This window comes from Harpegnathos saltator, unplaced genomic scaffold (assembly GCF_003227715.2).
Source record: "Harpegnathos saltator strain DR-91 unplaced genomic scaffold, Hsal_v8.6 scaffold810, whole genome shotgun sequence".
Classification (NCBI taxonomy): Eukaryota; Metazoa; Arthropoda; class Insecta; order Hymenoptera; family Formicidae; genus Harpegnathos; species Harpegnathos saltator.
The window spans coordinates 74,730-98,097 of NW_020230661.1; the positions used below are offsets into that span (position 1 = coordinate 74,730).

The 23,368-nt window shown below is 34.4% G+C and overlaps 1 protein-coding gene across 1 annotated transcript; it reads left to right on the forward strand.

The window, feature by feature from the left end:
* The first annotated feature begins 10,072 nt into the window (after nucleotides 1–10,072).
* LOC105190692 (uncharacterized) lies at nucleotides 10,073–19,567 on the forward strand. The gene is made up of 6 exons (XM_025306915.1): nucleotides 10,073–10,250; nucleotides 10,324–10,461; nucleotides 10,863–10,950; nucleotides 11,021–11,072; nucleotides 11,241–11,435; nucleotides 19,385–19,567. The coding sequence occupies exons 4-6, from the start codon at nucleotides 11,069–11,071 to the stop codon at nucleotides 19,501–19,503; spliced, it is 318 nt and encodes a 105-aa protein (XP_025162700.1). The 5' UTR covers nucleotides 10,073–10,250; nucleotides 10,324–10,461; nucleotides 10,863–10,950; nucleotides 11,021–11,068; the 3' UTR covers nucleotides 19,504–19,567.
* The last annotated feature ends 3,801 nt before the right edge of the window (nucleotides 19,568–23,368 follow it).

Genomic DNA, 23,368 nt, shown 5'->3' on the forward strand with positions numbered 1-23,368 from the left:
ATATTTTCTCCAAAATGCATTCTAACTGAAAATATTAGGGGGTCCGATACTTTTCGATGACCCTGTATGTTCAGAAAGATAGACGTACGCGAGCCGCTTCATAATACCGTCTCCGCAGCTGTAAACTCAATTGGGTGGCTATATGCCGACACGCGTCCACAACGGTAAAGAGGCTTGGGCGGCTATTTGCCGACACTCGACCGCAAAGGGTTAAATAAAGCAAGAAAGTCTAGTACCACTTTTTCTTCTGACAAATAGTTAGCGAGATATCGTAAATTCAATATTGAAAAAGTTATCAAGTCTTCCTCAAATATCTCAAAAAATATTAGGCAAATCAAAAGATGTTTTAAACAAACGTTGTTCGAATTAATTAGCAAAAAAAATTATGTAATAAAATATGGAGATTCTCATTTGAAAACGCAAGTTGACCTTCAAATGACCTTGAAAATAGAGGTAGAGGTCAAAGTTAAGGTCATCGTAAGGTAGCTCACTTAAATCCCTACAACTTTTGTTCAGATCATTTTCCTTGAAACTTCAATACTGAAGAGTTATTAGGGTGGTCCGTTACTTTTGGGACACGTGGTATAGCTAACTCCGCCGGCCGTGGGAATCTCGCGCTATACACTTCTTTTGTTATCTCGCCGCTCGTAGGCCTGCCTCACGTATTTAGAAACATTATAAAATAATTCTTATGTCGTTTAGAGTATGCATTATTAAAGTTGTAGACATTATAAAAATATTGTATGAGTAGTAGATAAATGATTTTGCCTGAAATCGCCGAATTTTTGTATATTTGAAAGATATTTGCTATATTTCTGAGTACTAAATTCAAAGATATTGTGAAAAATATCGGGCATTATTAATGTTATATAATTATGCAATCCGTCACACACAATACCCACACAGCACTGCAATATTGCAGCAATATTGAAGCAATATTATAATATCGTAGCAATATTACAAAATCACAAGATTATTATATAATATTCCAGCAATATTATCACAATATTACAGAGTGATATATCAGATTACAATATCACTGGAATATTACTGCAATGTTACAATGTGACTATCGTACGGCAACATAGTGACAATATTACAATAATATTGCGAGATGATAAATCTCATTGCAATATCACAGGAATATTGCCGCTATATTCCAGCATGATAGACTGCTACATAATATTTCTGAATATCGCAGTAATACTTCAATGTGATATATCAATCTACAATATCGCAGGAATATTATAACAATGTTGCGGAGTGATATATCAGATTACAATATCACTGGAATATTACTGCAATGTTACAATGTGACTATCGTATGGCAACATAGTGACAATATTACAACAATATTGCGCGATGATAAATCTCATTGCAATATCACAGGAATATTGCCGCTATATTCCAGCATGATAGACCGCTACGTAATATTTCTGAATATCGCAGTAATACTTCTATGTGATATATCAATCTACAATATCGCAGAAATATTATAACAATATTGCAGAATGATATATCAGATTACAATATCAGTGAAATATTACTGCAATGTTACAACGTGACTATTATATGGCAATATAGTGACAATATTACAACAATATTGCGCGATGATAAATCTCATTGCAATATCATAGGAATATTGCCGCTATATTCCAGCATGATAGACCACTACGTAATATTTCTGAGTATCGCAGTAATAATTCAATGTGATATATCAATCTACAATATCGCAAGAATATTACAACAATGTTGCGGAGTGATATATCAGACAGATTGAATAAATCAGCATTATAAAGTGAAAAAACGTTAGAAAAATCGATATAAGATGACATTCGTGATTTCGGCTGCAATGGAAATTTCCTTTGGAAATTTCAAAATTATTAAATTAACAAAAGTTAGGGCACTATTAATATATTCTTGATATTAAATAAAGTAAAAAAGTCTAATACTATATTTTCTTTCGACGAATAGTTAGCCAGATATCATAAGTTAAATGTTGGAAAAGTTACCAAGTTTTCCTTAAATATCTCAAAAAATATTAAGCAAATAAAAAATGTTTCAGACAAAAGTTGTTCAAATTAATTAGTAGAAAAAGAAAATATAATAAAAGGTTGGGATTTTCATTTATAAAAATTGATGGTCAGTGAATATTTTGAAAGTGGCACCATCTATTAACAAAGTGCTATCGCTGTTTTATGTCCCCCTTCAAGTCAAACGACTTTTGTCTGAAACATTTTTTTATTTAACGCAGTGTTTCTAAAGCGTGGTCTACAATGGCCGTAAGCAATAAGAAGAAAGCGTGAACAGTAAGAAATGGACCAACCACAGTTGATTATTTTTGTCATAATCGACTGTGATTGGTTTATTTCTTACCGCTTATGCTTACTTCTTACTGCTTACTGTCATTGTAGACCACGCTTGAGATATTTTTGCGAGATTTATGCCTAGGATATTAAGTATTTTTGCAATATTTCAGTAATATTCCTGCAATATTGCAGCAACATTTGAGAAATATTGTAGCAACATTCCTGCACGATTGCAGTAATATTTCGGCAATGTTTTGCAATTTTTCTGCAGTATTGTAGCCGTATTTCATAGGTATTCCTGCAAGATTGTGGCGATATTCTAACAACATTGTGGCAATAGTCCTGTGATATTGTGACAATATTCCTACAACATCATAACAATATTCCCGCAATATTTCTGCGATACTTATGCCTAGGACATTAAATATTTCTGTAATATTGTTGTCACATTTATGCAATATTTTAGTAATATTCCTGCAACATTTCTGTAATATTCCTGCAATATTGCGGTGCTATGTGGGTAGTAATAATGCCCGGCACTCTACAGAATATTCGTAAACATACTCAGAAATACACCAAAAGCGTTTTGGAATAACGAATATTTTCAAATTTCGGCCAGCATCTGTTTTCACTTTTCATAAACTTTTATTATATCTTTCGCGAATAAATAATAGAGAAATTGATACAAATATAAAATGTTTATCTTGTTTGTAGCTGCACTACCACTTGCAATATAACTATTATTTTCTTTGTATTTTCTTAGAAATGTATCTCGTAAATTTTTCCACTTTTTTTACAAATATTAAGGTCTATATCTTTTTAAGTAAAAATGACAATTATATATTAAACAATAAAAGTGTAACAATGTAAAAATTTAAATAATGAATAAAATATAAAATGAATATTTTTTAATGATTTTTTAATGAATATTTTTAAAATATAAAATTAATATTTTTTACATACTAAGGGTTCGATCCACTTCTTCCCAAGCTTTTTGTATTATGTTCATTCCTCTCATTTTTATATCCAATCTGTGATCCCATAAACCCCATGACCCCATAAACATGACCTTTCTTGTACTTCTGATATTAAAATTTCTTCAAATATTTCAAATGCTTGTGAGTTTAAAGATTTATTGGGCTGAAAATTTAATATATAAATAGAATTTATTTCAATGATTATTGTTAAACAAATGATGTCATTCAATGACTAACCTAACATAACTAAAACTAATTAATAATTCTTTATATTTACATCTATATTTTCTATATCTGCTTCCATATTTTCATCGAGGTATTCATAATCTTTATAATCTGCCATAATAAATTTAACCGTCTGATCCTGAGCACATATTGGGTGCATTCAGTACTACAACCACTCACTGAGCGCTAAGTGACCTCTTGCATCTGATTGATGTATATTTTTAAATCTAAAGGTATATACCAATCAGATGCAAGAGCTCACTTAGCGCTCAGTGAGCGGTTGTAGTACTGAATGCACCCATTGTTGAAGCTTGGCAGAACGAGAAAAACTAGACTAATTGGTTCGCACGGGACGAGATGCTGTTTCCGCCAATGGCAACCTCGCTCCTCGGTCGGCATCGCTCATCGCGCACGACAAATCTTCAAACTTGGTCAACTTTTTGCGACGTCGCGATCTATCGTGCGACGGATGTGACGTTCGGAAAAGCTGTACACTCATTGGACATCGCGTGTCGCGTATCGTGTGTCGCGTCGCGCATCGCGCTGGTCTGCAAGAGCAGAGCCCCTTTATCGCTCAGCCCCTACGCACACGACTTGCCGCGGAGCGTCTATAGGCCGCGCTGGGCGTGGAAAACGCCTAACTTTGCGCTGTTATAATTAAAAAAAACTATTACGATTTTCACATTATGGTACAGGACTTTTTTGTTTCTCTCACTTAGTTCTATATCCCTACGGAGCCCGTGTGCCAAAGTTCTGAGACACCCTGTATATTTATTTAAATTTTGAATTAAGTCATATAGAATATGATTCATTAAATGTTGCAAATGCTTTGAACGCCGTATAATAACTTTTCTTTTAGCGTTCAAAGCGTTTGTAATCTCAAATGGACCTTATCTGCTATTGGTTAAGTGACAAGCTGGCGTATGTGCAGTTCCTTTTTGGAGACGCTAACATCGAAGATGCCGATAGAGAGTGTCGCTATTGGATATACTGTGGTATTACCACGTTAAATATCTACACCTTTTTGTAAGGATCTTAGCTCAAGCAGCCGAGAGGTCAACTATTTGAACTTGTCTATAACATGATGCGCGCAATATTTATCTATATGCGACTCAATTAACTCTGCTGTCGGTAATGCTAAACGTGTGGTAAGAAGTTGTATCACGAACTCGTGTACACCCTATATGTATTGTATTATTTTAATCTAATAATCATAATAGACAATTTATTAACAATATTGATAACAATTATTATTTGATAACAAATTGTTTTTCATTGTATCACTCATTATTATTATTAATGAGTATTTTATACGAATATTTTCTTTGAATGTATCCTGTCAAGTGCGATGGTTTATTCATCAAACTGCATATCCAGATGATTGTTATACTAAGCTTTAATGTAACAATTGCTTCAGATTTAAACACAAGTACAATGTTATCTTCATCTTAAAAATTAACTTCAGAATTATTTGAGTAGCATGGGCACACACTTACCGGAGGCTTTACCGGCGGCGCAAGAAAATGGATGTAGCGAACGTAGTTTTACCTCAAAAATGGGCGCAACTGGAGTATCAAATACCTAAAAGTCAATGTCAACTCAATGTTACCAGATTGGGGTTTTTTTCCCCAAAATGGGGAAAACTTATGTCAATGGGGAAAATTTTGGGGAACGAAAATTTGTGGGGAAAAGTTTGAGGATAATTTTAGACATGGGGATTTTTTTTGGGGAGAATCTTTATATAATAGGTTTTCTTCTTTTTCGTCATTTTATGAACAAATAAAATATGATTGATAAATGTAAGGGCCTGAGCATATATTTTTACTTAATACATAATGCATAACGCATAAAGAAATCAACTAATCCCCATAATAGAAATGAAGAATTCTGATTGGTTGATTCCCTTATACGTTATGCATTATGCGTTATGCAAAAGTCTGTGTTCAAACCCTAAGGGTCTATCCAGACAAATTTGTATAAGCGCGTAACGCATATGCATAAGGAAATTGACTAATCGTATGTTTAATACAAAAAACATTTTTTTACTACACGAATCATAATTAGTCAATTTCCTTATGCATATGCGTTACGCGCTTATGCAAGTTTGTCTGGATAGACCTTTAGAGGCGTAGATATTCTTATTTGTTTTATTTTAAGATGATATGGACTAGATAAGTAAGTTAAGGTTATTTTATATAAACTTATAGTTGAAATTTAATATATTTGAGCATAATATAAAATTTAATATATTTAAGAATAAAATAAGAATAGAGTTTAATATATTGTTACGTCCCTGGATTCTTAACCTCTGAATATCATCATTAGGAAGGTTGTTTATAAACAACCTGTATTTCTGTTGTTTTCCTGACACCATGTCAGATTTGGTCTGGCTTCCGCAACGAGCGAATGCATTCGAGACTGTTCTTGAATTAATGTTTCTCGGGCAATTCTATTTTGTTTGATCGCCTTGTTTCATTGTATTAATAAATTTCCTTTACTTTCTAAGTCGACTGATTCATTTCGGGTGTGAGTAAGTGAGTGAGTGATAGTGAGATCTCGCAAAAGCTGCCCGAGGACGTAACAATATATTTAACCAAATAATGCCTAAAATAAAATAGAAATTATAGAAAAGCTTGAGAATTACTTGGGAAAATTGAGGAAAATTCATTATTAAATTTGGGGAAATTTAGGGAAACTTCATTATTAATTTGGGGAAATCTGGGGATTCATGTATAAATTGGGGAGATTCAGCTTTAGCCATTTGGCAACACTGTGTCAACTAAAACACCAGTAGCAGAGAGAAGCTTGAGAGCGGGCATGGCTGCATGCTGCATTTACAGCGTTATAGAAAAGTTGGCTGATTCGAAGCGCCAACTGGGTCTATTTTTCATGAACATGAACATAACTAACTATTAAGCCAATGTCCACGATTTGTCAGTACTATTCCGTGCTATGTCCATAATATTTGGTTCTATTCTGTGCTATGTTCACGAACGAGCTAGATTAGTTAGATAAAAACGAAGAATCGGTCTTCATCTCACCACCAGCGAATAGACAATCGCGACGAAGCGAGCCAGCAGCGATGTTATCGTAAGGCAGACGTCGCCGTCCCCCCTTTCACCTCCTTGTTCTCCTTTCCACATTGTTTTATATTCATAATTCGGGAAGAAAATAATTTCGAGAGTTCGGACGATTTCTAGCAATGACGCGACAGAGATAACGCGCGGCCACATTAATTTGTCATGACTTTTATATTACTTATAATTACATAAACGCCCATATATGCAAATTATAGATGATTATTGCGCGTATGTTTTAATATTGTACAATATGGCATATAATAACAACAACTTCATTTCCTGCAGTATTTTTTTAAGATCTTCGTTGAGGTCGTGAATTAATTATTTTCTTCATCAATCAATTTTCTGCAAAATTAAGATTTTTTAAATAAAATATAAAATGTTTCTCTTCTCTTCTCTCCGAAGAGTTAATTAAAAAATATATACTCCACAGAGTCAACTAACAAATGTGTAATCAGAAGAGTCAATTCAAAAGTATACTCCGAAAAGTCAATTTAATAGCGTATTCCGAAGAGTCAATTTTAAAGCGTACTCTGAAAAATTAAATTAATATTGTAATCCGAAAAGTCAATTTATAATAGAATATTTACTTCGATGATTCAGCTAAAGAAAAAAACATTTATTTATTATTATATTCAGAGAATAATATTTAATTTATTATTTATATTTATCTTACTTATGCTTACCCTACATATGCTTCTTTGAATGAAAAATTTAATTTATTGACTGATTCAGATTCAGATTTGTTAAAATATCTCTTATGCGCAACTCTTGAACAGGTAGGTAGTAAAATAACTTTTTTCTTTTACGAATTTTATAAACTTTTCACGAACATAAAAATTGAAAGATTCTCAGAGAACAAATAACTTTTCTTGAACATTTAAATCAAAGGAAAATCTTTTCCCATTAATAAAGAATGAATAATTAATATCTCACACAAGAGGAATCTTCATCCTTGAAATAACCGCGTGATTTTGCTTTTAGAAAAGTATAATATTGATGTAATAATAACAAATGCTACCCAATAACGGTGCAAATCTTAAACGTTTTTAAGAAATGTAGTTTGAAGTTTAGTCTTTTCTGTTAATGTCGTAATAGCAGAAGAATTACCAATTTGCTTCAGTAGCGCTGTGGATCAGGCTTTGTGATATGAGCGAAGAGGTTGTTCAAGTGTGTTATTTTTACTACCACAGGGAGAACTATGTAGAATATATAATAATACGCAGACAAATTCTTTACATAATCATACTTATTTCTGTTAGCATGAATAAAAATGATCAATGCTGACGTGATAAGTATATATCGCAATTGTACGTGTACGCAATTGTACACATACACACACACGTACACACGTATACCAATGATGTCAAAATCGAACAATTCGTGAAAATTTTTTATTGACCGCAATTGTACGCAAAGACGAAAGAGAAGTACACGGGTCTCCGCGGGTATCTCGTCATATTAATTGTCTATGAGCTGATAAACAATTGTTTCATTTCGTACTTCTTGATTCTGTTACAATATTCTTTTATATTTCATACTACATCCTTGTATAACTTAAAATTATTCTTAAAATATTATTAAACAATTCAATAATCAAACCTGTGAACCTACCCGACTCCGCAAAATAATTAATAAAATATATTTCATTTTCTTGGCGCCGAATATTATTAATACTATTACAAATAATATTACGAATAACATAAATTTTTCCAAATAAAATTTGTAACCGGAGATCAATTGTTTATCAGCTCATAGACAATTAATATGACGAGATACGCGCGGAGACCCGTGTACTTCTCTTTCGTCTTTGCGTACAATTGCGGTCAATAAAAAATTTTCACGAATTGTTCGATTTTGACATCATTGGTATACGTGTGTACGTGTGTGTGTATGTGTACAATTGCGTACACGTACAATTGCGATATATACTTATCACGTCAGCATTGATCATTTTTATTCATGCTAACAGAAATAAGTATGATTATGTAAAGAATTTGTCTGCGTATTATTATATATTCTACATAGTTCTCCCTGTGGTAGTAAAAATAACACACTTGAACAACCTCTTCGCTCATATCACAAAGCCTGATCCACAGCGCTACTGAAGCAAATTGGTAATTCTTCTGCTATTACGACATTAACAGAAAAGACTAAACTTCAAACTACATTTCTCAAAAACGTTTAAGATTTGCACCGTTATTGGGTAGCATTTGTTATTATTACATCAATATTATACTTTTCTAAAAGCAAAATCACGCGGTTATTTCAAGGATGAAGATTCCTCTTGTGTGAGATATTAATTATTCATTCTTTATTAATGGGAAAAGATTTTCCTTTGATTTAAATGTTCAAGAAAAGTTATTTGTTCTCTGAGAATCTTTCAATTTTTATGTTCGTGAAAAGTTTATAAAATTCGTAAAAGAAAAAAGTTATTTTACTACCTACCTGTTCAAGAGTTGCGCATAAGAGATATTTTAACAAATCTGAATCTGAATCAGTCAATAAATTAAATTTTTCATTCAAAGAAGCATATGTAGGGTAAGCATAAGTAAGATAAATATAAATAATAAATTAAATATTATTCTCTGAATATAATAATAAATAAATGTTTTTTTCTTTAGCTGAATCATCGAAGTAAATATTCTATTATAAATTGACTTTTCGGATTACAATATTAATTTAATTTTTCAGAGTACGCTTTAAAATTGACTCTTCGGAATACGCTATTAAATTGACTTTTCGGAGTATACTTTTGAATTGACTCTTCTGATTACACATTTGTTAGTTGACTCTGTGGAGTATATATTTTTTAATTAACTCTTCGGAGAGAAGAGAAGAGAAACATTTTATATTTTATTTAAAAAATCTTAATTTTGCAGAAAATTGATTGATGAAGAAAATAATTAATTCACGACCTCAACGAAGATCTTAAAAAAATACTGCAGGAAATGAAGTTGTTGTTATTATATGCCATATTGTACAATATTAAAACATACGCGCAATAATCATCTATAATTTGCATATATGGGCGTTTATGTAATTATAAGTAATATAAAAGTCATGACAAATTAATGTGGCCGCGCGTTATCTCTGTCGCGTCATTGCTAGAAATCGTCCGAACTCTCGACATTATTTTCTTCCCGAATTATGAATATAAAACAATGTGGAAAGGAGAACAAGAAGGTGAAAGGGGGGACGGCGACGTCTGCCTTACGATAACATCGCTGCTGGCTCGCTTCGTCGCGATTGTCTATTCGCTGGTGGTGAGATGAAGACCGATTCTTCGTTTTTATCTAACTAATCTAGCTCGTTCGTGAACATAGCACAGAATAGAACCAAATATTATGGACATAGCACGGAATAGTACTGACAAATCGTGGACATTGGCTTAGTAGTTAGTTATGTTCATGTTCATGAAAAATGGACCCAGTTGGCGCTTCGAATCAGCCAACTTTTCCATAACGCTGTAAATGCAGCATGCAGCCATGCCCGCTCTCAGGCTTCTCTCTGCCAGTAGTCGCTCTGAGGCTTTTCTCTGCTGGATACAATTAATGATATATTTAATCAATTTTTAATTATTAATAGTTTTTATCGTACATTGTACTGTCGTCACCTTGAGCTCAAAGCAAACAACAACAACAATAACAACAGTAACGGTAATAACCATTTTCTTTCAACGCATGAAATATATGTATAATAAAAATGACGTATTGTGAAACGTATTATCAGCATCCCACAGGAGAAGAGATTTCGATAAAACGTTGATCTATATATCATGCATCCATCGGCAGTCGTTATTGAACAACCACAAATGGCGGATGATTCATGGAAAACTCCACATTTTCGGCAGAGCGTGGTTGCGAAGATGTAAGCCCCAATTGCTGAATATGAATTAAATTATTAAATATAAAGAATGTTGATTATAAAATTATAGAACTGTCAAAAAGAAAAATTATTATTTTTTATTGCAAGAAAACTAGCAAAATCTTAAAATCCATTTTTTAAGATTTTGCTATTTTTATCGGTTGGACTAACAGGCTGTTTTACATGATGTCATGTGAATAACTTTAGTTACATAATTATGTCATTGTGTTATATCATAAATATATCAAGAAGACATATGAAAAGATGTTTTACAAAAATGGAAAATACTTTATCACATTTATCTGCTTCATTAAACAGAAATAGATTTTTTATGCTTACATTATGTTGAATTGAATCTTAATGCTTTTCTTAATATATGTAATTGTAAGCATTTTCATCAACAGAGATGAAGCTGTACAAGTATCTGGGATGCCCACAACAAGGAATAGCGTTGAAATGGAAAATCATGTTTTTCAAAAGGCAAAAACCAAGGTTTATAATTGTATAATTACTTGTATTGTAGATCTTGTATCTCCGTTAACATATTCCTTTCTATTGTCAGGAGGAGTACCTAGGTTTTGTGGCCAGATTAATCCTTCATGTCTGAGAAATGAGTATGATGTCTCTAAAGTTATAGTAATATAAAATTTTTTAAAATTATAGTAATAGTAGATATTGGAAATAATAAGTACTTCTTTTAGCTCTAATCTTTCAGTATTTAAAATTTGTATATTTCTTTTATATGTGATACTTTTTTGACAATATTCTATTTCCATCTACAGATTCCAAGAAGAGAACAGCTGGTAATGTGCCAAATACTACTGGTACCAATAATCAAGGTATGCTAGATCCAATTGGTGCGCTTCAGACATTGGCACGTCAAGGGACTGGAAATAATCAAATAATGGGCATGAGAGGTTCTGGTCCTAATCATCAAGGCATAATTCCACAACCACCTGCAAGTACTGCAACTAACCGTAAGTTTGAAATTTCAAGAAAACATTAATAAGGCTTTATTCCTATGTTATCCATCTATTTTGGATATGATAATGATCATGCACCCTAAAAGCTCTGAGTGCTTTAAAAAATATCATTTTTCTAAGCAATAAAATCGGTGACATGACTGGGAAAAAAATAAAGTAGTGAAAATGTATATTATCCAACTAACCATCCAATTCAAATATCCAAAAGATTTGATATGAAAGAAGGCAGTAAATCATCTTTATTAGTCTTTATTAGTCATCTTTATTAGTTAGTTTATTTCCCCTTTTATTTAATAAATTAGTTAATCATTTTTAATAAATTACTGCTTTTATTTAATAAAAAATTTTTCAATTAATAGATTTAATTTAATATTTAATAATTTTAATAAAATTTCCTTTTATTTGATAAATTACTGCCAGTATATATTTTTTTTCTTTTTTACATAAAATTTATATGTTCTATTATATTTATAAATAAAATATTTATAAATAAGATTATGGAAACTAAATGATTAACAATTGATCTAAATAGTACCTCTACTTCCTGGGTATAATTTACTATCTTATTCTTGCTATATTTTATAGAAATTACTTATATTGATGTTAAGATACAAATGTTACAAAATCATTTTAATTTAATTACAGTATTAAATTGAATCTTTATCCATTAGTAATATTTAATGCATGTATTAGTAATAATTAATACTAGCTTAGAGCTAGTTCTCTACTTATAAAAGTCCCATACCGTTTTGTGAGATTCGCAATAATTATCGAGTTATTAATGACAAAAATCTGAGGATTGAGCGCGGGCCGAGACGTTATGGGAGGAGCATCTAGCCGCTCAGGCTAGAGAGCATTGCCCAGTCGACAAAGGAACTGTTGCCGGCGCGCGGTGAGAGGAAGAACAACGCGCCAATGTTCATGTCCTTACCTCGCCGCTATTACATCCCGCCGCACCGCCATCTAAGCTCGCGCCGATATGGCCGCTGAATATTCGCGATTACAATTATGAGATTATTTTATGAGGTACCACAGATAGCTCATATTGAATTGTAAAGTTCAAGATTCAAAAGTTCTTTGATCAAGGAAAACATCGAAAAGGAGAAAGCGATAGAGAGCGATGAGATCTACAGAGATTCTCATTGTTTTCTATCGCAATCTATCGTTTTGCTGCATCGGATCCGAAAGAAATGTCGCGTAGAGACTCATCGTGTCCTATCGTTTTATTCAAGTCTACACGGAAAATATGTTTGGTTGAATGAACCAACTTTCTGACGAAATGAGAGAGAGAGAGAGAGAGAGAGAGAGAGAGAGAGAGAGAGAGAGAGAGAGAGAGAGAGAGAGAGAGAGAGAGAGGGAGGGAGGGAGAGAGGGAGGGGGGGAGAGGGGGAGAGGGAGAGAAGGAGAGAGAGGGAGAGAGAGAGAGAGAGAGAGAGAGAGAACGATTAAGAAATTTTGATTGAGAGTAGCACAATTTTGTTTAAGTTAACCATAAACCTTGATGAATTAGACTCAGTGTTAATATTTTCAGTTAATATTTCTCTGTATCGTTCATATTTCATTTACAAGCTGTATCATGGACCAAACATTTTTACCATATATCATGCATAAATTGTTGTCTTATATCGTAATTCTTGTCAGTGGTATAGTCAGTGGTTGTCAGTGGTGTGTTATTTTGACACGCATAAAAATAACGTGTCAAAATGACACACTCGGATTTGCGTTGTATCGCGATTACACCTAGGAATCAATTTTATGCCGAGTATCATTGGTGCACCATTGACAACGGTGGTCCTCTTTTCGCAATTGTACGATACAGAACTTTCAATTTCTTCTGTCGTTAATATACCACTGACAAGAATTACGGTATAAGACAACAATTTATGCATGATATATGGTAAAAATGTTTGGTCCATGATACAGCTTGTAAATGAAATATGAACGATACAGAGAAATATTAACTGAAAATATTAACACTGGGTCTAATTCATCAAGGTTTATGGTTAACTTAAACAAAATTGTGCTATTCTCAATCAAAATTTCTTAATCGTTCTCTCTCTCTCTCTCTCTCTCTCTCTCTCTCTCTCTCCTTCTCTCCCTCTCCCCCTCTCCCCCTCTCCCTCTCTCCCTCCCTCCCTCTCTCTCTCTCTCTCTCTCTCTCTCTCTCTCTCTCTCTCTCTCTCTCTCTCTCTCTCTCTCTCTCTCTCATTTCGTCAGAAAGTTGGTTCATTCAATCAAACATATTTTCCGTGTAGACTTGAATAAAACGATAGGACACGATGAGTCTCTACGCGACATTTCTTTCGGATCCGATGCAGCAAAACGATAGATTGCGATAGAAAACAATGAGAATCTCTGTAGATCTCATCGCTCTCTATCGCTTTCTCCTTTTCGATGTTTTCCTTGATCAAAGAACTTTTGAATCTTGAACTTTACAATTCAATATGAGCTATCTGTGGTACCTCATAAAATAATCTCATAATTGTAATCGCGAATATTCAGCGGCCATATCGGCGCGAGCTTAGATGGCGGTGCGGCGGGATGTAATAGCGGCGAGGTAAGGACATGAACATTGGCGCGTTGTTCTTCCTCTCACCGCGCGCCGGCAACAGTTCCTTTGTCGACTGGGCAATGCTCTCTAGCCTGAGCGGCTAGATGCTCCTCCCATAACGTCTCGGCGCGCGCTCAATCCTCAGATTTCTGTCATTAATAACTCGATAATTATTACGAATTTCACAAAACGGTATGGGAATTTTATATTTGTCTTAACCCGCTCTATGTCTCCACGAGCTCTGCCAGATTAGTTATAAGACACCCTATATATATATATATTTTTTTTTTTATAAACATGCATAAAGTTACAGTACGTCTTTGTTTAATATAGTTTCTGAAACTTTTATTAATATTAATAATTTTGATTGCGTACAGAATCTTGGCTGTTGCAGCATACATATACTGTTAACCTTATCTGTTTGCCTTTTTCCTTTATATCTAAATTTTATATATATCAACATTTCTCTCCATCGACATAGCACTGATTCAATTAAATTAACTTGATAGAGCAATATTCACAATCGGTTTTTATATTTAAAACTATTTGAAGGTAAACTTACATATACATATACATACACTCACATAAAATAATATTAATGCACAAGATATTATGCACAAGATCTTGTTATATAAAATGTAACATAAAATAATATTAATGCACAAGATATTATGCACAAGATCTTGTTATATAACAAGATATTTATGATATATATGTGATATATAAAGCACATATAGAACATATACATAATACATAAGGTGATATATAAAGCAGATATAGAACATATACATAATACATAAGGTGATATATAAAGCACATATAGAAGCATATATATGCTTCTATATGTGCTTTATATATCACATGAATGTCTTGCTAATGAACATGTTAGATGAACATGAACAGCTAGATAATGCTATATATCATCTCGTTAATTTCTGATAAGAATTTTTTAAGCTAGTTGATCTATAGTGAGGTTCATAATATAATGAAGTGAGCCTTCAAGGAAACAGATAGAAAGCGTGATCTTCTTCAAAAAACTTACTGAACTAATATGTATTGTTGTAACAAGTTAGAAAGAAATAAAATATACTTATCCTACTCCAATTCGTTGGACGAATGCAAGGAGTTTGAAAAAGGATAAACCTGAAGATAACAATTCATCTGTTCAACAATTCAGCATATATCTATCTCCTTGAAAGCTCATTCTAATATACTGTAGAGCTCATTAGATCTACAAAATAATAATTTGAATCTAAATTCACGATATTTAAAATTAATGTCATTGATATGTTAAGGGTCGGTAGTTAAGTCCTTATGCCTTTAGCTTCAAACCCAAAACTATTATATAACTTCTGGTTTTTTATACTACCAAATATCATAATTCTTAGATCTTAAGCATTATTAAGATTTTTAGCAGTGTAGAGAATATTTCTTGCCTTAGAAATTACATTATATTTTTGAGTTTAAAACAGATAGTGAAAAGTGAGAAATCTGGAGAATGTACTAACCATGCTCCTCAATACTATGAAACTGTTTGCAAATATTAATATAACTTGTAATATACACATTAATTTCTCATCGAAGTTTGAACATGTCACTATTAAAAATTCTAAATTTACAGATATATTTACTATCCTATTTATAGGTTGCAAAATTTATTAACAAGGAGATGACGCCAATTAGAAAATCGTTTTTGGAACGAGTCATAGTGAGTTCGATAGCTTGTATGTAGGTGATGAAAACCCTAGAGCCGTTCATGCCAATGCGCCTTTGTTTAAGAGAATTTAAGAGACAAAGTTAGGGTCACGCAACTACGTCGCACATAAGCACTAACTTTACGACCTCTTTCGAGTAAGCGGCGTAGCTGAGGAGACTCCCACACATAAATTTTTGCACCGGCGGCGAGCGTTCGGATCCCACCGACGACTGCTTCACTTCATGGTTTTTTTTTTCTTTTTTTCTTTAATTTTCGACATATAGTAATACGTTATTAATAATTATTTATTTATTTTTTGATTTATTTCGTTTTTATATAAAAAAATAAGGACATTTCGGGATATTTGAACGCAATATGAAATAAAAAATATATAAATCGTATGAACTCGTAAATCCAAGATTTAAATGTATGCTTCAATATGCATGGTATGCGTCCAAATTAGCTGACGAAAGAGAAATTTTTTAATGTTAACCAACTATGCTTTCCTCCAAATATTTATAATAAAAAATGCGTATGTGAACAACATAATTCATTTATAAAATGTTCGTGGTGCGACAAAGTTTTATGTTTCCAATGTTTTTACATGAATTTTCATCCACAACACTGCAAAGCGATGGAAACATTTTATAATATGTAGACATTTATAAAGTTTGTATTTGATTTTGACATGTATAAAATTTATACGTTGCTTGAAAAATATATAATCAGTTCATACGATTTATATATTTTTTATTTCATATTGCGTTCAAATATCCCGAAATGTCCTTATTTTTTTATATAAAAACGAAATAAATCAAAAAATAAATAAATAATTATTAATAACGTATTACTATATGTCGAAAATTAAAGAAAAAAAGAAAAAAAAACCATGAAGTGAAGCAGTCGTCGGTGGGATCCGAACGCTCGCCGCCGGTGCAAAAATCTATGTGTGGGAGTCTCCTCAGCTACGCCACTTACTCGAAAGAGGTCGTAAACTTAGTGCTTATGTGCGACATAGTTGCGTGACCCTAACTTTGTCTCTTAAATTCTCTTAAACAAAGGCGCATTAGCACGAACGGCTCTAGGGTTTTCATCACCTACATACAAGCTATCGAACGCACTATGACTCGTTCGAAAAACGATTTTTTATTGGCGTCATTTCCTTGTAAATATATTATAGAGGTTATAAAAATTGCACAAGAGTAATGACTAAAAATTTATCAATTGAGTTATCAAATTATCTTCTTTTTTTATTTCATTGTTCTCTTTAGTTTTTACATATTCTTTTCGACAATAGCGATAATTATTTCTTTCATGATTTCTTTCATGATGGCACACGACAGAATTACATTTGCTCATAGATTTACACAACAATCACTTTATCTTTAATATTAATTTAAATAATTCGCGCGATATATCGGTATGTCCACTCATGCAGGACGATTTGAACACTCGTTTGAATACTAGTTCTGAAGTGGCTTATATGTTTACTTTGATGATCTATTTAGAATACATTTGACATTAGTGATATATTATATACTGGAGATATTTTCCTTTCTGATTTCTGATTGGTACATACTAATACAATAAGTTAAAATAATAAACGTCATAGGTAGATTTGCCTGGTTTATTACAAAGCTTATAATATAATCAATCCTGAATCGATTAAAATCCACTCAGTCGAAAACACTATGGACAAGAGCACAGGCTTTTGCATAACACATAATATATAACGCATAAGAGAATAAACCAATTAGTTTTCTTCATTTCCCTCCTCAGGACAGAAATGAAGAACTCTGATTGCTTGATTCTCTTATGCGTTGTGTATTATGCGTTATGCAAAAGCCTGTGCTCTTGCCCTATGGGTCAGGCCTTAAGATGGTCTTAAATATCAGATCCAACTATGAATACCAGCCTGAGAATCAGAAAAACATATTTAGGGCCAGAGCGTAGACTTCTGCATGATCCTTCTTGCCAGATTCTTTTTGAAAAATACGGTACAAATTGTAATTTCGTTAAACAATGTAATGTTATTGATTCTTTAATAAATCAGTTTAATACGCGTTTCAGTGATTTCGAAATGCTAAGAAAAGATTTAATACTCTTTCCTCTCATTGTGCAAATCGAGGAACAACGTCTACATCTTCAGGCAGAATTGTGTGATTTGCAATATAATCTTCCGCTAAAAATACGGCAGGAAAAGGGTGTCGAATTCTTCAAAATTTTAGACGCATCGTGTTATCGATCTTAGAAATTTCGGTCTTCGAATTTACTCTATGTTTGGGTCCACATATTTATGCGAATGTCCTTTTTCCAAAATGAAAATCATAAAAACAGACAAACGTTCATCTTTGAGAGATGCATCACTATCTCCGTTAATACGTACTACCTCTTCCAAAATCTCTGTGGATATATCATCCTTAGTAAAATCGACATATAAACAAGCAAGAAAATCTAATTAATATTTTTATAAAAATTGGCCATTTTGCGCTCTGTACTTATTCTTGCTCTTTCGTTTTTATATTTCTCACAATGTAGCATTTCGCTTTCCTGCTGAGCCATATACAGAGTCTCAGAACTTTGGGACACGGGCTCCATAGGAACATAGAGCTAAGTGAGAGGAACAAAAAATTCCTCTACCATAATGTGAAAATCGTAATAGTTTTTTAGTAATAATCGCGTAAAGTTTGACGTTTTCCACGCCCATCACGGCCTATAGATGCTTCGCGGCAAGCTGTGTGCATAAGGGCTGAGCGATAACGCGGCTCGCGCTAACCATCGCGCGATGTCAAGGCGCCAAGACGCCATCGCGACAGTCAGCGCGAGACGCATTATCGCTCAGCCCCTATGCACACAGCTTGCCGCGGAGCGTCTATAGGCCGTGATGGGCGTGGAAAACGTCAAACTTTACGCAGTTATTACTAAAAAGCTATTACGATTTTCACATTATGATAAAGGACTTTTTTGTTTCTCTCACTTAGCTCTATGTCCCTATGGAGCCCGTCTCCCAAAGTTCTGAGACACCCTGTATATGTATATATATATACACGGTATCCTATTTTAAGTGTCCACCCCAAATATCTCTCTTATTTTTGATTTTAGAGAAAAATGGTTCAGACACGTTTTGTATGGTTTCGAGGGGGCCATAAGACGGTACCATTGATTTGACCTTGAAGAGTCATTTGAAGGTCACGTGAAGGTTACCTCAATTTTTTTAGATGGCACCCCCTATTTTTTATTATATATTCTTGTTGCTGACCTCGAGAGCTTCTCAAAACACTATAATCAAATGTTTTTTGGTGAAGTGCTTTTCGAGTTATAAAGCTCCAAATTTACAAAATTTTGATAAAAATACAAAATATTTCGTAAAACATTCACTTTCCGATAGCCTTATCTTACATGATCCAACCAGTCAAGGCAAGATCCGAGCATGATCCAACCAGTCAAGGCAAGATCCGAGCATGATCTAGCCAGTCAAGGCAAGATCCGAGCATGATCCAGCCAGTCAAGGCAAGATCCGAGCATGATCCATCCAGTCAAGGCAAACGTGTCTGAATCATTTTTCTCTAAAATCAAAAATAAGAGATATTTGGGGTGGACACTTAAAATGGGACACCCTGTATATACATGCATGTATATATATGTAAGTATGTATGTATATATGTGTACAAATATATTTTTTATTTTATATTACAGCAAGTTCATCACGAAGGGGAGTAAGTGCCGGCAAAAGTCGAGTGATTTGGAAGGCTCATCGTGGACGTGGAGGAGCAAGACGCGGCCAGTTTATTAAAAATTATTTTTATTTTAAATAAAAAATAGAAAATTATATATATTTATAAATAGTGTATTTATAATAAATATATATAATAAAATAATAAATCACAAAATAATGATTTTTATTAGAAAAAGAGAGAGAATGAGAAAATGAGAGAATGAGAGAATGAGAGAGGGAGAGTGAGAAAGCGTGAGAGGGTTTGGGAGTGAGAGAAAATGAGTGAGAATGACAGGGAACGCGAGAGAATGAGAGAGAATGAGAGTGAGAGAGAGTGGAAGAGTGAGAGAGCTTGAGAGAGTTTGGGAATGAAAGAAAGTGTGAGAGTGAGAGAGAAAATGAGAGAGAATGACAGAATGAGAGAGCATAGGAGAGAATTAGAGAGAATGAGAGAGAGAGAGAGAGAGAGAGAGAGAGAGAGAGAGAGAGAGAGAGAGAGAGCGTGAGAAAATTTGGGAGAAAGTGTGAGAGTGAGGAATTGAAAGGGTGGGAGAATGAGAGAGAGTGAGAAAGAGCTAGAGAGAGAGAGAGAAATGAACATAGAGAGTGAGAGTGATTTTTATTAGAAAGAGAGAGAGCGAATGAGAAAATTAGAGAGAATGGGAGAGGGTGACAGAATGGGAGAGGGAGAGTGAGAGAGTGTGAGAAGGTTTGGAAATGAGAGAAAGTGAGAGAGAGAGAGAGAGAGAGAGAGAGAGAGAGAGAGAGAGAGAGAGAGAGGGAGAGTGGGAGAGTGGAAGAGTGAGAGAGCGTGAGAGAGTTTGGGAGTAAGAGAAAGTGTGAGAGTGAGAGAATGAGGGGTTGAGAGAGCGGAAGAATGAAAGAGAATGAGAAAGAGCTAGAGAGAGTGAGAGAGAGAGAAAGAGAGAAAGTGAGAGAGTATATATATATTGGTATATACGTATGTACATACGTATATGCCAATATAGGTACGTATGTACGTAGTACGTATGCATCTACAGGGTGGGAGGTTATAAGTTGACAACCCGAAATATGAAGGTAGATTGGGTTAAGACAAACATAAAAGTCCCATACCGTTTTGCGAGATTCGCAATAATTATCAAGTTATTAATGACAGAAATCTGATGAATGGGAGCGCGCCGACATAGATGATTGGAGAAGCGTTGCAGCTACTCAGGCCATAGCGCGGCCCACTCGACCCAGCAACTGTTGGCGGCGTGCGGCGAGACGTAGATCCAGCGAGATAAAACAACGAATAGCAGCGCATTGTCTTTCCCCTCGCCGCGCACCGGCAACAGTTGCAGGATCAACTGAGCCGCGCTGCGGCTTAAGCAGCTGCAATGCTTCTCCAGTCATCTATGCCGATGCGCTCTCATTTCTCAGATTTCTGTCATTAATAACTCGATAATTATTGCGAATCTCGTAAAACGGTATGGGATTTTTATCTATGTCTTAACCCAATCTACCTTCATATTTCGGGTTGTCAACTTATAATCTCCCACCCTGTATAAGGTGTCCCATAATTGTAATACACTATCTCCATAGAGCTAAGTGTGAGGAACAAAACAGTTCTCTCCCATTTAGTGATACCTCGTATAGTTTTTTAGTAATAACCGCGTAAAGTTTGGCGTTTGTCATGCCTATCGCGGCCTATAGACGCTCCGCGGTGTGCTCATGTTATATAACTCATGTTATATAACAGTTATATTGTTGAGTAGGAAATTACAACTAACATGTACATTACATGTGATATTGTGTTTGCTGGGTACACACATATATACATATCCCAGGCAGACCAGAAAATCATGATGACATCAAAATGATGAGGAAAACTTATTTTTTTATCATGATTTAATCATTTTTTCGTTATTTTGATATCATTGTGATTTTCTGTTTTGCCTGGGATATTAAGCAATAAAAGCATTTTTTCTGGAATTTATTTTTTATTTTCTATTTGAAGTGTACAACAAATTCCAGTAGCACTGTCTCATTCTCTAGCACAATATCTAAAAATTTTTTTCTGGTTAGATGCATTATTGAAATATTTGTATAGAATGACTGTAAATTATTTGGCGATGTGCTAATTCCAAAAATGTGTAATATCATATATCTGACTACAAATTGTAAACTGTGCTGGGAAATGGAACAGAATGGATGGAATTTCTGTACATCAAACATATATAACAATTTCCGGCAGAAATCCTAAAAATATCCTACACAATTATTTTTGGGACGTTCTAAACACCTTCACCGACATCCTGTGACTATCTCGAAGAAGTTCTTGTATATCTAGATTATGTCCTCTGAACCATATGAAAGACGTCCGAAGGACGTTCTCGAAATCTCCTGAGGACCCGCTGAGGTGCTCATTTGTTGTACTACAGGACATCCTGAGGACGTCCCTGGACTGTCATGGGATATCCTTAAAACATCCTTACATCCTGTCCTGGACGTCCTGAGGATGTCCTGAGGACGTGCTTGTGCTGTTTGGGATGTGTTACAATTATGAAACACCCTGTATAGACACACAAACATACCTAGCAAACACTATTACATGTAACGTGCATGTTGTAATTTACTACTCAACAATATAAGTGTTATATAACACGTGTTTAAGCGAAACATGGCTTTAAACGATGACAATACATAAAGGAAAAGATGCTATGTACTGCTCGAGATGCTGTATGCTATGACGTGTCACAAAGCTCTCCTACTCTGCCCTTAGAGAGAAACCCACGTACTTTCCATTTTTCTATTTTGAGCTCTTACTTCCTTATTTAAATAAATACTTAAATTTCCAGAGTTCTTCTTGTTGCGATACACTTAAGTTTCTTTATCTTATTTGCTTTTAGTCACTAATGCATCTTCAAAAATTTAACGTCCCCTTATCTTAAGAACATTTTATATCAAGACTTATCTTAAAAACATCAGTCACATGACTATTTTTAGTCTAAAGAATACAGTTCTCTAATCATACATTCCCTTTTGTTCGCGCAATAGCGTACGCTGGAAGCCGATTCCTCTTTTCGCAGCGTTCCGAGACACGATTTGAACGTATCGACGCTCATGCGGCGCGCATGCGGCCGCCGCATGTCAACATTAAATATTCGCGCGCCGGTTATCTGTTGTTTCTAAATTTCTTGTTTGAGTCCTTTGTTTTCTCTGATCTTCTTTGTTCCAAATGTATCAGTTGCGTGTTTTGAAAAACAATATAAATTCGAGACGTTGTGGAGCTCGCTCTCTTTTCTTTTGGACCGTTTTGCGAATCATTCTGAAGTAAGCGAATCAATTTTCTGCGACACGTGAGCGCGAGCTGACTCGGTAAGCACCGATCTTTAATTTGTTTGCGCTCGGAACGCTCTTTAAGAAAAGGACCATCGATCCTCGCCAGCGCGAGCCTGGTCCAAACATCAAAAAGAGCCACGAAGGAATCACCGATCGCCCTCCACGACAATCTCCGTTTAGGCGGTCGCGGTCTCAGTCGTCCGGTACAGCGCGCGCCGAGCCACAATTGTAATCGGACAGTCGACCAGGTTTATTTCGCATAATTGTCGAGATTCCACTAATTTTCGAGCGTTCAAACGGAATAAAAGAGCTCTATTCAACAAATTCACGGATCTGATTCTTTGCTCCTCACTGCTTGACGAAGCAAGCGATTTTCGGTCCCTTGCGCCTCTCGCGAGACGAATCCAGCAAGCACGTGTAGCGTGAACCGGCACTCGTGCATCTTCGCTGATTCGAGACGCGCCGTTCGCGATCGCGCGAACACCTTTCTATAACAACTTATCAAAAATCCTTAAGAATATATATTTCAATTATTTAAACTCTGTCGCTATTTTTAAATTATTTCAATTTATTTAAGTACACCTTCGGCCTGTCCAGATCTAGCTCTAAACATAAGAGTCTAGGTCTGTACATGTTAAAATAATTATCTCACGGTTTCA